Source organism: Diabrotica virgifera, chromosome 1 (assembly GCF_917563875.1).
Source record: "Diabrotica virgifera virgifera chromosome 1, PGI_DIABVI_V3a".
In the NCBI taxonomy this organism is placed as follows: Eukaryota; Metazoa; Arthropoda; class Insecta; order Coleoptera; family Chrysomelidae; genus Diabrotica; species Diabrotica virgifera.
The window spans coordinates 292,267,885-292,286,814 of record NC_065443.1 but is presented as its reverse complement, the minus strand read 5'-3'; the positions used below and the strand labels follow the sequence as shown (position 1 = coordinate 292,286,814).

At 31.8% G+C, this 18,930-nt stretch overlaps 1 protein-coding gene across 1 annotated transcript in view; it reads right to left on the bottom strand.

Annotated features, from left to right (window-relative positions):
• LOC114328956 (homeobox protein unc-42) overlaps positions 1-16,533 on the bottom strand; it is a 110,376-nt gene extending 93,843 nt beyond the window's left edge. Inside the window, exon 1 of the mRNA XM_028277950.2 lies at positions 15,926-16,533. Coding sequence (XP_028133751.1) covers positions 15,926-16,193 — 268 coding nt within the window. The 5' untranslated portion in view covers positions 16,194-16,533. The remainder of the gene's footprint in view (positions 1-15,925) is intronic.
• Between the last annotated feature and the right edge of the window lie 2,397 nt (positions 16,534-18,930).

Here is an 18,930-nt window from a genome sequence, read left to right as displayed (position 1 = left end):
ACCACTAGGTACAGCAGTGGTTGAATGAGAAGAAGAATCCACTCGAGTGGGTTTGGAAGAGGAATAACGAACACCTGACACCAGTTACAACAGTACGTGCTGCAGCTCCCGAGGAATTACTTTCCCTCATAGTGTGTACTTGCAAAGACGAATGAATGCATCCGTAACTATGAGTGTCAAAAGAGTGGTCTAAACTGTTCAAGCAATTATGTAGAAATTGCTCAGGCCTAGGATTTAATAATAGGGACACAACCATCATAGACGAAAATGTAGAAGACGAGAATGTTGGATTTTAAGAGGACTGAAACTGAAAAACTCATTATAATCATCATTATTATGCAATTATGCAAGAAATATTTTGGGTATTTAAAATTATTTTGTTGGAATTTACTCTTGGAAAGATATTCATACGACATTGTCCATAGAAAGTTCAGAGTGGGTTTCTCCGTACCACAGATTTATATGCCTAATTGCCTATGCCTGTAAAAGCCTCTTGAAGGTGGTGAGGTTGACGTTTTTTCAAGGGCTTATCAGTAACATACCACATACCACCGGCCAATGAAATAGCAAATTATATTTAGAAAACACAATCTTGTTAAAAAAATAGTTTCCTCAGTAATAATATAATTTTCCTAACATTAAAAAATATTGAAAACCTCCACTTTACACCCTCCTTAACTCCGGAACCGTCGATTTTACAACAATTATGCATCAGACATTTTTTGTTTAAAATTCAATGTAGAACATTTTTGTATAGAAGATTGTTCACAGATTGTTCACATTGTATAGAAGAATAATGCGGATTCGTCACATTTAAAGGAACAAGAGAACACATTCTTAATATTCCTCAAATTATCGTAAAATATCGAGAGTTTAAATAGAAACATATTTTTGTGCTTTGGTGACGTACTACAAGGTCTTCGATAACGTAAAATGGCAAATATTTAGAGAAGTGTGGCAGGGTGTTTCATTAATAATTGTCCATATACTAACTGGAGAAACCTTAGCACAAAGTACGAAGATTTAACGTAAAACACTTAAATAAAATGTGGTTCCTTACTGAGATACAGGGTGTTTTATCTAAAAATTTAAAAACTATTTTTGCTCAGCATTTTAAAACTATTCGGCATATCCTTTTCATACTTGGCAGAAACTATAGGTACTATACAAACTACTAAATTATGGTAAACAAACGTTTCTGGCTGTTACCAGAGGCGTACGACGGGGGAAAGTGAATGGTTGACCCTTTCCAAATTCTACGCCTCTGGTGAAATTGCTATTTTAGTTCAATTTTTGAATTCTCCAATATCTTCTATGAAAATAACATACTATTCATTCGTAATGATAAAGTAATTAGTTTTCGAGATATTTGAAGTTAAAAATGAAACGACACGGTTATTTTGAATAATGTATTGTGTCGCTTCATTTTCAATTTCAAATATCTCGAGAACTAATCATTTTATCGTTACGAATGAACAGTACATTATTTACGTAAAAAGTATTGGAAAATAAAAAAATTACACTAAAATAGCAATTTCGTCAGTGGCGTAGAATTTGGGAAGGGTCAACCAATTACTATCCCCTATCGTACGCCTCTGGTGGTAGCTAGAAACGTTTATTTATCTTAATTTCTTAGGGTGTACCGTACCTACACTTTCTTCCAAGTATGATAAGGATACGCTAAATAGTTTTAAAGTACTGGGTACAAATAATTTTTAAATTTTAATCAGATGAATCATATCATAAATTAATCAAAATAACTGTGCCGTTTCATATTTAACTTTAAATATCTCAAAAACTAATGACTTAATCATTACCAATGAAGAGTATATTATTTACGTAGAAAGTATTGTAGAATATAAAAATGGCACTAAAATAGTAATTCCTCCAGTGGCGTAGAATTTGAAAAGGGTCAACCATTCACTATCCCCTGTCGTACGCCTCTGGTAGTAGCTAGAAACGTTCGTTTATCATAATTTAGTAGGGTGTATAGTAGTCGCACTTTCTGCCAAGTATGAAAAGTATACGTTAAATACACACACCGGCAAAATTAGCCGAACACGTTAAAAATGGGACATGTTTGATGTCTCGTATTTCATAAACCAGTGGTCCGATTTGAGTGATTCTTTTAGTATGTTATAGCCTTATTATTTAAGAATATCGTTGTAATAATATTGATGCTAGACAGGTAAATACCATTTTATACCGGGTGTACCAATCATACTGTGTTTTTTTCTTAAAGTTTGGAACACCCTGTGGAATATTCTAGCATATGTAAAATATTAGAATTAATACTCGATTGTAGACTTAGGCTTGCTTAACATTTTCCTTTTCGATTCATTTACTTATGTGAGATGATAAAAAAGTTATGTTCGTTAACAACTATCCATGTTTTTCATCAATAAATCCTCATAGTAGGGGAGGAAAGTATACTAAATTTGCAGTTACTCGAGCGTTATGGGGACCTATTGGATTGTGAAGAGTATGTGCTAAAATCAGAAAAGGGTTAAGTTAAGTTTTCTATAAAGTGGGGACTTTTTATTTTTTAATTTGATTTTTTATTTGAAACAATCATTTTACTCCGATTATAGCGCTATCTATCCATAATTCGAAAAAATATGTCGAATAAAATTTGCTTATTTTTACGTAAAGAATCCAAATCTGCAATAAAAATTGGGAGCTCCTATTTAAGATTTTAAATTAAATCCCCCACCCCACCTCTGTGGGGGCTCGTGACACCCCACGGAGAGGGGTGGGGGGTAAATTAAAAATTATAAATACGAACCCTGCCATATTTTGCGAAATGAACATCAGATCGTAAAACTGCAAAATACACCTATTCAATATTTTTCAAAAAGCTACAGAATGGCACCAAACACGACCCCCCACGGAGGTGGGGTGGGGAGTTACATTAAAATATTAAATAGGAGCCCCAATTTTTATTGCAGATTTGGATCCTTGATGCAAAAATGAGCAACTTTTATTCGCAACATTTTTTCCTATTATGGATAAATGGCGCTATAATCGGAAAAAACGATTGGTGGAAATGAAAAATTAAATTGAAAAATGGAGAGTCCCACACTTTATGGAAAACTTAACTTAACTTTTTTTGGTTGTAGCATCCACTCTTCACAATTCCAGGTCACAAGAACGCTCGAGTAATTGCAAATTTAGCATACTTTTCTCCCCTACTATGAGAATTTATTGATAAAAAACATGGTTAGTTGTTAAAGCACATAACTTTTTTATTTTCCAACATAAGCAAATGAATCAAAAAAGAAAATGTTAAGAAAGCATAATTCTACAATCGAGTTTTAATTTTAATATTTTGTATATGCTGGAATATTCCACAGGGTGTTCCGAACTTTAAGAAAAAAACACAGTATGCTTGTTCCACCCGGTATAAAATGACATTTACCTGTCTAGCAACAATATTATTACACCGATATTCTTAAATAATGAGGCTATAACATACTAAAAGAATCACTCAAATCGGACCACTGGTTTATGAAATACGAGACATCAAACATGTCCCATTTTTAACGTGTTCGGCTAATTATGCCGGTGTGTGTAGTTTTAAAATGCTGAGCAAAAATAGTTTTTAAATTTTTAGATAAAACACCCTGTAACTCAGTAAGGAACCACATTTTATTAAAGTGTTTTAGGCTAAAACTTCGTATTTTGTGCTAAGGTTTCTCCAGTTACTATATGGACAATTAATAATGAAACACCCTGTATTTAGAGAAATGGGAACGCCTGAACATCTAATCTATTCATTAAAAGAATATATGTACATATAATTCTATTATTACTCTGGGCTAATTAGCAAAATTCAGGGAAAAGTTATTTACCAGCAATTTTATTGCTGGAATCGAATTATAAGATCCTATATATTAATAATATAGGTATGCAAAGTCCGCAGATAGTGTGCTACTTTTTTTATAAACAAAATGGCGCCGAAAAATCGTATTTTTTTCAATTATTGCTCTATAACTCCGAAGATTTTAACTTTACAACAAAAACACCCAAATAAAAATTCACCGCAATTAAATTCTGCATAGAGATATGTTTTTCACGATTTGCTCCGACGAAAATTTTCCTCGGAAAATGCGGGTTTTCCTAACGAAAACTATAATTTTCAAATAAAATTTTAGGTAAGTAATTATTAATCAATAATTAAATAACTTAGTGACATCAAAGCTTTCTTGGTATAGATTGTAATTCCAGAAGCCGGTGAAAATTAAATGAATATTTTAGCAACAATTCAATTGTTAATTAACAATTTACGATCGCAATAATAACCAAAATAATCATGATACATTGATCAAACTTATAAAGATTATAAAGATGAGATGCTTGTTTAATATTTTATCGACAAAATATAAATTTTTCTTTTTTTGCATAATCTTTAAATTTTGAAAAAAAAATAGTTATAATACGTTGGTCTAATTAGTAAAGTACAAAGAAAGGTTATTTACCAGCAATTTTATTGCTTTAATCGAATTATCCTATATATTTTTAATATAGGTATGCAAAGTCCACAGATAGTGTGCTACTTTTTTTATAAACAAAATGGCGCCGACAAATCGTATTTTTTTCAATTATTGCTCTATAACTCCGAAGATTTTAACTTTACACCAAAAATACTCAAACAAAAATTCACCCCAATTTAATTCTACATAGAGGCATGTTTTTCCCGATTTGCTCCGATGAAAATTTTCCTCGGAAAATGTGGGTTTTCCCAACAAAATCTCGAATTTTCAAATACATTTTTTGGGTCAGTAATTATTTATCAATAATTATATAGCTTGGTGAAATAAAAGCTTTCTTGGTATAGATTGTAAATTCAGAAGCCGGTTAAAATGAAACGAATATTTTAGCAACAATTCAATTGTTAATTAACAATTTACAGTCGCAATAACAACCAAGATAATCATGAGACATTGATCAAACTTAGAAAGATTATAAAGGTGTGATGCCTATTTAATATTTTGTCGACAAAATATAAATTTTTCATTTTTTTGCATAATCTTTAAATGTTTAAAAAAATTGTTATAAACCAATTAACATTTCTTAGAAATTGTTTATTATATTCTAATTTTAAAAAATACTTAAAATGCGTATTTCATAGGTCTTGAAAATGAATGCTTTAAAAAAATTTTCCAACCATTTGCAAAAAAGTTAGGAAACAGCAAAATAAATATACGATATCTCCATTGTTTATAATTTGTTTTAATTGTTTCAAAGCTTAAAAGTGAGTCTATGGTACAATCTAATTACTCACAAAGAATGTCAAAAATTAGTGCAATGGTTATATTTTAATCAAAGATTAAAAATAGTTTTTTTTGTAATTTTTAGCGCGAAAGTAGGCTTGATACAGAGCCGGAGAGATAAAATGTTCACTTGAAGCGACTGACACGCTTAAACTCGCGCGAGTTGTGTATGTGGGCGGGTAGCTACGGTACTGTATTATTCTACTTTCGCGCGTGTAAATTACAAAAAAATATATTTATAATCTTTAATTAAAATATAACCATTAAGCTGATAATCGATATTGTTTTATAAATAATTAGCTTGTACTTTAAACTCACTTCTACGCTTTGAAAGAATTAAAAAAAATTATTAACACCGTAGTAATCGTATGTTTATTTTGCTGTTTCATAACTTTTTTGCAAATGGTTGCAAAAAAGTTTTAAAGCATTCATTTTCAAGATATTTGAAATGTGCATTTTAGCTATTTTTTAAAATTATAATATAAGGAAAACTTTCTGAGAAACGTTAATTTGTTTATAACTATTTTTTTAAACATTTAAAGATTATGCAAAAAAATAAAAAATTTATATTTTGTCGACAAAATGTTAAATAGGCATCTCATCTTTATAAGATTTCAAAGTTTGATCAGTGTATAATAATTATTTTGGTTATTATTGCGACCGTAAGTTATTAATTAACAATTGAATTGTTGCTAAAATATTCGTTTAATTTTCACCAGCTTCCGGAACTATAATTTAAACCAAGAAGGCTTTTAAGTCACCAAATTATTTAATTATTGGTAAATAATTACTTATCTAAAACTTTATTTGAAAATTAAAGATTTTGTTGAGAAAACCCGCATTTTCCGAGGAAAATTTTCGTCGGAGCACATCGGGAAAAACACTTCTCTATGCAGAATTTAATCACGGTGAATTTTTATTTGAGTATTTTTGTTGTAAAGTTAAAATCTTCGGAGTTCTAGAGCAATAATTGAAAAAAACACGATTTTCGAGAGCCATTTTGTTTATAAAAAAAGTAGCACACTACCTGAGGACTTTGCATACCTATATTATTAATATATAGTATCTTATAATTCGATTCCAGCAATAAAATTGCTGGTAAATAACTTTTCCCAAAAATGGCCTATTCTCCGATAATCAGCCCAGACTATATTTAATATACATACTATAAGTATATTGAACACAATATGCGTCAAGTTTTCGTGGAATGGCAAGGTGGAGCAACTGTAGGAGGAAGAAAAATCAAAAACCTACGTTATGCTGATGACACTGTTATATTGGCGTCTTCACCAGAAGAACTACAACAAATTGTAAATCAATTATTGTGGACATTGAAGCAAGAATACATACATAAGCTACAGTAATTTGTAATGTGGTGTTACTGAAGAATGCTTAGAATAGCATGGACACAGAAGACGACGAATACGAAAGTATTGCGAGAAATGGACAAAGAATACGAAATAAAAAACACAATAAAAATAAAAATGTTATAATATCTGGGGCACGTAATGAGGGGACAGCAGTATGAAATGCTAAGGCTGATAATACAGGGAAAGATATAAGAGGAGGAAGGAGTACAAGAAGAAGTAAAAATAGTAATGATGACATCCAACCTCCGATTGTGAGAGTTACTTACAACCACTTACAGAAGAAGTTTTTTGTGTAATCTCTAATGTTCTGTCTTTTAGATTTTTTTCCGATATCTTTTGAGGTTTTTTAACTCTTGAGGAAAAATTTTGTATGTTTTGACCAATCGGATCCCTCTTTAGTAGCAGTAGTTTTAAATTTTGGCCATAGCTCTGAAGATGGCTTTATAAGCCGAAGCCTCTTAGCTAGGAGTTAAATATTTTACACACTTTTAAAATCTTTTCTTTTTCGATTCATTTAAATTAGACATGTTTTGTTTAAAGCCCATCCTCTTCTTTAAATCTTCAACCCCAACGTACTAATTAAAATCCCCTAGAAACTAGTTAAAATGGAACAAATCAAGGAATATACATTCGTATTTCCGTGTTCTGGCGTAATCTCAAATCTAATAAAATCTCCTAATAACCTGCTCTTTGATTTCACTCAGCCTCTATCCCCCGTCCCGGTCCCTTGACTCTCCGACAATAATAACAAAGCCCTTTATCAAAATATACATTGTAAAAGCTCCTCAAATTAACCGATAATTATAGAGCGATGAACGAGATATACGCGTCGAAGGGGGATGGAAGGAAACCCACCCCTAGTACGCGTACGAGTACATAGACACACATGTCACTGGATGAGTGCACAATATGTCAAATTGAGTGTTAACCGAGGCCCTTTGTGCTCATGCATATGCTCTACGGGACCAAGCAGCCGAAATCGGAGCAAATTGACACTTCATTAAGACACCCCGAGCGGTGGTGGCGGCTAGAAAAGGAACATGTGTATACATGTCGAGTGGACAATGAGGATTATAGTGATTATCCCTTAAATAGCATACCTCGATAAATGATAATCAGTGGTAAAAAATGTGCGATGAAGAGAAGTTGTTTTCTTAAAAAGCTCTGTTATAGTACAGTCACTGAAGATTTTTACCTCCGATTTCGTTGATCCTCCATCAATTTTAATGAAAATTGATGAGAAGTTATAAGATACCTCAAGAAAAAAAAAGGCATAATGCTAAATTATTTTATTAAAAATAACCCAATAAATCGATTGAGGGACAAATTATAAGCAAACTTTGTTATGTATATCAAGTTATTAACATAAATCAATACTTTTTTAGTTATTAATGATCAAAGATATTAATTTTTCGTGTATAAATGCATGTTTTAAGATGGTTTTTCATAAATAACCCAAAAACTATAAGTTTTTACAAAAAGTTATTATTACCAAAATTGAAGGTAAAGTTTGTTTAGCAGTAAATGGTTGACTTCAATTAGTGCGAACTTGGCCCATTGTTAAGACCGGTCCGGAGCGATAAGCAACCGAGGTAGACAGAGTTGATCTTTTGACAATTAACACTGACTAGACGTTACTTCTATACTAAAGCAAATGATCCACAAAATTTATAATAATTACGACGACAAAAACAAAAAACGGATGTAAAATCTATTGCTTTGCCTTATATACCCGAAATTATTGTTTTCAAATGAGTTTTAAAATAAATTAAATCTATTTTAATTGCTAAGATTATACAAATTCAAACATTCAAACATATTTAAATTTTACCTGAAACCGGGCCTTTTATACTATTGAAGTACCAGTACAAGTATTGACCATTGAAGTCAACCATTTACTGCTAAACAAACTTTAATAAATATTTGAATAAATTCCTTACTTGAAAAATATTTTAATATTAATTCAAACTAAGTTTAGGTATAGGTAATTGAACGTATTTTTCGGCGAGTAGGTACTCAAACCTAAATATACTTCGTCTAATTTACTAACCGTTGCACGTCATCCGCGTCATAACCTGTGACGTCGCATGATACCAACACGAAATATTTAGCGGTAGGTGTGTTCTTTTTTAGAATCACTTTTCCGAGTACACTGGAATTACAGCCACTAGACATATTTTATTATACGCGTAGAAATAATATTTGAAGATTTCTACGTCATTTCCACAAAAATTAAAATTTATAGATTAGTAATCCCTATAAGAATTTGTTTACTTTAGCATAAGTAATGATCTCAAACATTGAGACCGGTTTGGAATGCATATTTTTGAACCAAAAATTTAAAAAAACAGAATTTTTCAAGTTTTCTTTCTTTTGTAATAACTCCCACAATACTTCATATAGGTACGTCAAAAATGATACACAACAAAATTTGAGTTTTTTGTCAGTAAAGACTTTACTTGTTTTTTATTTTTGTAGAATAAAAAATAGCTGAGATAGAAACGTGTAAGTAGTGCAAAGGGCAGAGGCGTAGCAAGGAGTTGGACGGTTTTATGTTTAATAAGATTTTAAAATTATCCATAACTTATTCCTCTCTTATCCATCCAGCCTTTTTCGTAAAAGTAAAAAATCATTCCACTACTTATTCAACCATAATCGGTGTTATTGACTTTTGAAACAACGAAAGGAATGAACTAAACTTATGTGCATAGAAATCGGCCCACTTAAAATTTTTGTCATTTTTGATGTCTCATATTTCCTAAACCTGTTGGTCGATTTAAGTGATTTTTTGAACATATTATAGTCTGATTCTTTAACAATATCACTGTAATAATATTGTTGCTAAACAGGTAAATTTTCATTGTACACCGGGTGTACCAATCAAACTGTGTTTTTTCTCAAAGTTCGCATCACCCTGTGGAATATTCTAGCATTTATAAAATACTGAAATTAAAACTTAACTATAAACTCAGGTTTTCTTAACATTCTGTTTTTCGATTCATTCGTTTATGTTTGACAATAAAAAAGTTAGGTACTTTAACAACTAGACATGTTCTTCATCAATACACGGTGTTTCTAAATAAATGCGACAAACTTTAAGGGATAATCCTGCATGAAAAAATTGGTTCATTTCCGAGATACGGAATGTTGAATTTTTTCTTACAAACTGAGGATTTATTTTATTGCTTTAAAACCGGTTGAGATATACCAATGAAATTTGGTGGGTTTTAAGACGTAGTTATTGCACATTTTTTATATACAACTAAGAATTTAATATTCACCATTAGCGCTCATACATGTAATATGACCGATGATATTACCCGTATGCACGCTAATGGTGAATATGCAATTCTTAATTTTATGTCAAAAAATCCGCAATAACTATCTCTTACAACCTACCAAATTTCATTTGCATATCTCTATACTGGCTTTAAAGCAATAAATAAATCGTCAATTTGTAAGAAAAAATTGAACATCCCGTATCTCGGAAACGAAACGTTTGCGGACATACGTTTATAAAGCTAACTGTCATTATTTTTTCATGCAGTATTACCCCTTAAAGTTTGTCGCACTTATTTAAAAACACCGTGTATTGATGAAGAATATGTCTAGTTGTTAAAGTACCTAACTTTTTGAAGTTATACTTCTTTAGGCGCGATTGAGAGTAAAATTTCATAATACTGCGCGCATGCGCACACAGACAGTATGGCGTTTAGTTGCTAAATCTTTCTAGTTATGTATAAATATATCAGTGCAAGAAGAGGTGTGAAAAGAATATATTAGTGTTTTTAGTAAATATATTTATTACATTTTTGTGTCTTTGGATTTGTCTTCCTCAGGAGTAAGATCAATATTATTAAAACATTTTATTGTATATTTATTATAATCTTATCCGTCTTATCCAGTAAGAAATTAGATTACATTCAGAAATACACAAGCTAGAACTAACCTTATGTTGAATTCTCCTCTATTCGTCATGTGCAGCTATTATAATGCCTTAAGTATTTACTGCGATATATTTAACTGCAGTTTAAAGCAACTTATTTCTATGGTCAAGATCTACCTAAGTGATTAATAATTTATTTCTTTACGTTCAATAGTATGTTGTTCGTTGCTAATCTTTCAAATTATGTATCAGCGCAAATAAGCCATTAAAATAATATATTAGTGTTTTTTAGTAAATATATTATTTATTATAATTTTTGCGTCTTTGGATTTGTCTTCCTTGGGCGTAAAATAATAAAACATCTATTTTTATATTTCACTTGTCACCGTGATGTGTAATTATGTATATGCGAAACGTCAATAACAGGCGCCTTGATAGCCTGGTTGGTAGGGCATTGGACCAGAGATCGAGAGATCGCGAGATCGCGGGTTCAAATCCCGGACGACTCATTTTTTTTATTTTGGCATTGTTAAGTTTTGGTTAATTTTTGGTAATTATTGTTAGTTTTTTGTATTGTAACTGTTAAGTATTATTTCGTTGAAATTATATAATAGAAGTATAACTTCTTACGTGCGTACAAAGTACACACACACATTCTTTTTATGATCCAACATAAACGAATGAATAAAAAAACAGAATGTTAGGAAAACCTGAGGCTATAATTGAATTTTAATTTGAGTATTTTATAAATGCTAGAATATTCCACAGGGTGATGCGAACTTTGAGAAAAAAACACAGTTTGATTGGTACACCCGGTAGACAATGAACATTTACCTGTTTAGCAACAACATTATTGCAGTGGTATGGTTAAAGAATAAGGCTATAACATGTTTAAAAAATCACTTAAATCGGCCAACAAGTTGAGGAAATATGAGACATCAAAAATGACCAAATTTTTAAGTGGGCCGATTTCTATGCACGTAAGTTTTTTACTGAAGCACCGAAAACGCCAACGAGAAGAAAATCCAGCAAAAAACAAAACGATATTGTAAAACAAACAATTCGAAGAAACGTGCATTCACCTTATTTTAAAATAAGATGCTTTGAATAAACTTTTAGCAGAGCTCAATAATTCTTAATTGTGACAAAACTGTGACAAACATAAGAAGAGCCAAATAGTGGAAAATTATGCAACGATTAGCCTTCGTTTGGGAGAAGCACGATAGAAAAATATGAGCTTATAGAGAAAAAAGAAATGCTTATCTGGAAGAGACGATATTTAATAGAAATTCGTAAACTGACAGAAGGCATTAATATTTTTTATCTGGATGATATATGGACACTGGCGAAGCGTACATGTAACCATTGTTACCATTGGTAACAGTTAAAATTTGCAAATAAATATTTTATGACTACTATGAAATAATTCCATTTATATTTTTTAAAAATAGAAATATTTGTTAATAGTATCTACCTAATTCAGTAAAATAGCCAACTAGAAGCACGAAAATATCAGCGAGTTTATGTAAAATCGGTTGCACATTATTATAATACGCCCTTACCACAGTATATAGAGGTTCCCTCTTTATACTCTGCCCGTACTTACCGTGCGCCGCGCCGTTATTTACCACTTCTGTGAGTGGCAACGATGGTAGGATCTTTGTATCGGTCAGAGGACTGGATCGTCTCTGAAAATTTTGCGGGCACGATGGCTCTTAAGCCGTTGTGGATTAGTATTCGTGTTACCAAATTTTAATTTGGTGACACGGCTAGGTAAGGGCCGGTAGGTACTTTATGTCCCGGTTAGCTAATCGGGACAGAATATTATAATTATAGGTAGTAATTATAATTCCATTTATGAAGTCTGTTATTCTTAGGGCCGGTATTTTCTCGATTAAACTCCGGTGAGTTAACCGTACCGGCCCTTTGGATTCGATTATTGCATAATATGCATTATTAATTATTAGTTTATAACTTGTAACTGTACTTGCTTACTATACAGATAACATATCTATACCTTTTTATCCTATATAAATCATATTAATCGATTTTAATTACTTGTCGAAATATATTAATTAACAACAACATTATTATATGACATAATAATATTGATTATACAGTACATTGTAGTGTAGAATTAATAAAATAAAAATTATTTAATATTTTAGGCTAAAAATGACAAATGAATGTACTGATTAGTATACTAATTATACAATTTGGATTTTTTAATAAAGTATAAAGGTGATATAATACATATTTTACCTAAAAACAACAAACATGTTTTTAGTTTGTAGATACTTTATATAGTTTCTTAAATTTTTAATTTTTTAATTTTATTTCTGTATTTCATCTATTTTTATAATAGACCTGAATCGCGCGTACCAAAAAAAGTTGATTAATAGCAAGCTGAAAATTCACGGTGTCTAGTCTGACACACTTTGATGTATGGGAACACTGTATATATAAAAATATTTATAAAATACTTCTGGTTTTGGTAACACTTTAGAAAAAGTCACGCGTCGCCACTGTATATGGATCAATGAAGGACAATCTGTAAGAAAAGTGTAGTCAGATAAACAGGTTACAAATGCTCGTCAGGTGTTTACTAAAAATTTGTTTACTGGATTCAAATTTGCAACTGGAGAAGGTTATCGTTTGATCATCAGTCATATTTGAGGAAATAAATGATTTTCTAATGAAGGTTTCTTAAAATTTATTTCAAAGTCCTTGAAAGACCACCATGATGAAATGATTTCTGATATTTTTAAAGATTATTGTCAAATTATCAATCCGATCAATTCTGTCGTAGTTGGTGACCATTCAAAATAAAAGTAACCATAGCAGAGAACCCAAGCAACAGGCGAGAATACGTATACGCAACAAATTGCATGCTAAATAAATAGACCTACTTGACAGTTGACAACTTAGAAAAAGTAGATACACCCTATTCCACGAACATACGCCTGTTTTGGATTACTTCGACAACGAATATTTTACTGTGCAAAATAAGAAGAACGAAAGTAAATTGCAAATTACATTGTTGTTTATTGGAATAATTATTAGCGCCATTTACTTTCGTACTTCTTATGTTGCACAGTAAAATATTCGTTGTCGAAGTAATCCAAAACAGGCGTATGTTCGTGGAATGGCCCATAGGTTTATTTATTTAGAAGTCAATATCACCAAGTACAACATTTACCATTCATAAAAAAAACTCAAATAACACAAAAGAAATAAATAACAGCTTGTATGCATGAAGTTCCCTTAATTTTCCTAACTAGCAGGTTTATTGGGTTTTTGTCTGCCTATGTTTTAAGTTTCATGTATGTCAGCTAATACACTCCTGGCCAAAAAAATCGGGACACCTTAAAATGGGTCATTTTTGATGTCTCGAATCTCTTAAACCTGTTGTGCAATTTTAGTGATTTTTTTAGTATGTTATAGCCTTATTGTCACTGTATACCGTTTATATATTAATACTGCGTTTTTTCCTGAAAGTTCGTAACACCTTGTGGAATATTCTAGCATTTAAAAAATATTGAAATTAAAACTAAATTGTAGCCTTAGCCTTTCTTAACATTCTGCTTTCTGACTCATTTACTTATGTTGGATAATGAAAAAGTTAGGTACTTTGACAACTAGCCATGTTCTTCATGAATACAGGGTGTTTCTAAATAAGTGCGACAAACTTTAAGGGGTAATTCCGCATGAAAAAATAATAACCGTTTGATTTATAAACATATGTCTGCAAATGCTTCGTTTCCGAGATACAGGATGTTATATTTTTTCTTACACACTGACGATTTATTTATTGCTCTAAAACCGGTTGAGATATGCAAATGAAATTTGGTGGGTTTTAAGAGGCAGTTATTGCGCATGTTTTGACATACAATTATGTATTTTCTATTCACCATTGGCGTGCATACGGGTCATATTACCCGGTCATATTACCTGAGTGCACGCCAATGGCGAATATAAAATTTTTAGTTGTATGTAAAAAAATGTGAAATAACTACCTCTCAAAACCTACCAAATTTTATTTGCATATCTCAACCGGTTTTAGAGCAATAAATAAATCGTCAGTTTGTAAGAAAAAATTCAACATCCCGTATCTCGGAAACGAAGTATTTACGGACATAATATGTTTATACAGCAAACTGTCATTATTTTTCATGCAGAATTAACCCTTAAAGTTTGTCGCACTTATTTAGAAACACCCTGTATTCATGAAGAACATGGCTAGTTGTCAACTTTTTCATTATCCAACATAAGTGAATGAGTCAAAAAGCAGAATGTTAAGCAGAATGTTAATTAAAGGCTAAGGCTACAATTGAGTTTTAATTTCAATATTTTTTAAATGCTAGAATATTCCACAGGGTGTTACGAACTTTCAGGAAAAAACACAGTATTATTGTTACACCCGGTATACAGTGACATTTACCTGTTCAGCGACACTATTACTACATCCATATTCTTAGAGAATAAGGCTATAACATACTAAAAAAATCACTAAAATCAGACAAAACAGGTTTAGGAGATTCGATACATAAAAAATGACCCAATTTTAAGGTGTTCCGATTTTTTTGGCCAAGAGTGTATATTTTTAAGTCTCAACAAATTTTTTCTTCAATTTTGACCCTTCTTGGGGGTATTTCCCCTATTGCCCCGTAGATCCGAAACTGGATGGAAGAAAACAGGCTGAACATGAATTCAGGGAAAGAGAGATATTGGGGGAAGGGTAAAACCAAGAATGTAATGGGACGATGATGTGGATAAGAACACAAATAATCTCCTTGGTAGCCGATCGTGGAGGAGAATGGCTAGAAACCGCAACGAATACACTGGTTTACTTAGGAAGACCAGGGCTAGAATTGGACGTATGTAAGCTAACTTATATTTGGTAAATTCAAATATCGTTGTGAAAGGAAACGAACACAAAAATACGTTAAATAAAGTTAGCTGATTTCATTGATTTTCAGAATGCTATTGGACATGTTCATTTCCCATAAATTATGGAAAAACTAATATATCAATAGCTAGGAAACAGAAGCATAGGGAGACGCATAATATCGTGGCTGCGCAACCTGAGAGAAATATACGGTTGTATATCAAATGAACTTTTCAGAGCAGCCGTCTCTAAAGTTCGAATAACCATGATGATTGCCGACCTCCGTCGCGCAGATGGCACTTAAAGAAGAGGAATATATCAATTATCAAGTAAATTCTTATTTGACAAATTATATGCATAGAATAAATTGCAGTTGTGAATACTCTTTGCTCGGTCCAATCTAATTCAAAAAGATTGATTGGTTCATAAGATTGTACAAAGATTGATAAATAGATAGATAGATAGATAAATGTTTAAAATGTAAAAACGTGAATATTAAGTCACTTACCATTATGATCCGTAATGGACCGCCCCGCCGATGGAGGTGTGTGTGCAGGTGTATGCCCGTGGTGTTCGTGTGAATGAGGCAATCCCCCATATATAGCGCTGAAGTCCTCCGCAGACGACCCGCTCGTACTGTTGCACTTCCTCGAACTGATAGTCTTCTCCACATTATTAGCACTGCTTCCCAGATGCCCATGGTGCTCGTCCAACAGTCCCCCAACTCCCAAGAGATTCCCTACTCCGACCAAGTTGGGCCTCAATTCGTCCATCATGGTTTTCGACTGCGGACAAGCGTTGAAGTTTAGTTGCCTGCTGAAGATGGCCGGGAAGATGTTGAACTGCTGATGGGAGATGTCCTCGGCAGAGGCGTGGACCGAGGGGGCAGGGGACGTTCCCAGAGCCCCCAGACAGGAGGAGACGCCCTTGAAATCCAACTTGAAGCTGGTTGGAACTTGCGAGGAAGATCGTGCCGCTTAGTATGAAGCTAGCGCACGTGGCGGTAACAAATATTACTCAACGATTACCTCCAACAGTAGAAAAGTCTTGGATGCTCAAAATATGCGTAATCAGATAGTCGGAAAAATGTATTTTAGTTATTGTTAATAAAAGTTTCCTATTAATAACTGTTCTCAATATATTTACACTTTTAGTTTTATAAAAATTGCACCAAAATCACAGACACTTTGACTTATGCTTCCTTATATAACAACGCCATTGTGGGTTACCTGAAAACAATAAATTGTATTGATAATTTAAAGTCTAAATAAAAAGATTTGATATTTTATAATTAGTATAAAGTGTAGGCAATGTCACGAAACGGTTTACAACAATTTTCAGAGTTATGTATTCGCTACGTGCATGACTGACGCGGCACCTGGCGTAGTCGCCTAACATTTTTGGCGACCACAATTTGACGTTAAACATATGATTCACATACACATATATGACATATTTGACGTTAATATGTAATATTTATTTAGCATTTTTGATAAAATTTGATATATGTACAAACAATAAATGTAATCGCGGAGACAGTCAGATACTAGTCCATGACAAGTGGAGCATGCCCACTTTAAAATAATATAAATAAGACCGTTGATAGATAAATATACAAGGTACATTTACTATTAATTAATATTATTAATTAATTATTAATATACTGGTATATTTATCAATAAACGATAATACATTAAATAAATATATGTAATATGGAATTAAAGTGCGCATGCGTTGTCGTTGACTAAAGTCCTTAAGTCATCGACAGGGTCCGCGAACGAACATAATGACACTGGCATTACACAAATTCACCAAAATTGTCATATTTCGCCGCTACGGACGCTGGCATAGTTTCGTGTATCCCCTCCATGGTCACGCACGGAACGCAAGATTTTAAACTATACTTATTTTTCTATGTAATCTAATTGCATGAAATAGTATTTAAATATCAGATAGTAGTTAAGTCTGTCTCAATAAAAACATACTATCAAAAGAAACGAGTGTTCATTTCTTTTAATAGTAGGGGAGATCGGGTACAATTGTAACGCGGTACAAATGTAACATTGCTTCTAAACATCTTGCTTCTGGTCGACTAGAGCTGGCAACGCTGCATGTGAGAAAGTATTTAGTGGTGTAATGTTGACCGTAGTTTGGCGATGTTAAGTGAGGGGGTTACGTTGTTAGACGAAAATATTGTTTTTTACGCCTGGCGAGTAAAATAATTAAATTTTGTATTTTTTGGATAATCGCTCTAGCTTTACAGTTATTGTTTAGAAAGGGTGGCATACAGAATTGAATCATATTATATATTTATCAATATATTTATTAAATTGAGATTAGATTTCGTGATCTGTTATAAAATTTTGACAAACCATTGGCATGTCGTTGTGGTACAATTGTAACACTAGCAACGGGTACATTTGTAACGTGTATTTTCCATACCAGTATATACATACACATTACATAATGTATGTATCACTATGTGTATGTGTGTGTATATATAAGTAAATATATACATAAATATATTCATTAATAATATATTTGTATATATTATATTATAAATGTGTGTGTCTGTTTTGGAAAACATTTTTGATTTACATGTTTGATTTTATTTCAAGTAGTAGTAAGTAGGTCTTTATGTAATATTTAATTCTTTAGTTTACAAGAAAATCTGTAATATTTAATTAGTTTACAAGACACCTGTTTATAAATATTTATTTTGGGAATAAGTTGGATCAAATTCCATGATTTTGACATTGTTACATTTGTTCCCTTTATGTGTTACCTTGAATGGGTACAGATGTAACACTTGTTGTTAAGTTCAAATTATGCATTTTTCTAGTTACCTAATCAATAAAACTTACAAAATAAAAATGGAAATTGAAGTCAAATGTTCAACCTATATTCCTCTATGTTTATATCCCACTTATATGGAACCCATTTTTAAATAAAAAAAAAATAAAAAATAAAAAAAAATTGTTACAATTGTACTCGACCTCCCCTAAATAAAAAATGCAGGAATAATGAATACTAGGATAAAAAACACACAATAAATGAATAAAATGAGAATCTACTAATACATATGTATTAGGTACAGGTTGTTTCATTAATAATTGGAAATATTTACTGTAGATTAATGAGCTCAAATTATTAAGGTTTAAACCAAATCATCTAGTCCGAAAATGCTTCCTTAAGAGAGCTTTGAACATAGCGTCTTGTAATTAGTTTTTTTTAAATATCTCCAGAAAACTTCTATTTAGAAAAACGAAAACTGGTAAATACACCTATTTATCTTTCAGAGATATCTTTCAGAGATAAAAACAAAAACTTGTACGTTTATTTATCTTCCAGAGATGAATCGATTTTATCAATTGCGAATTTTTAATACCGGTCATATGTGTCCGTTTTGGATAGGTCAGCGGTTATTGTATCGCATTATTTTTTGTGTAATTTTCAGCATTTTTGATACTAAATTATTAAATCATGAGGTATTCTAGTATGTACTAAAAGTTA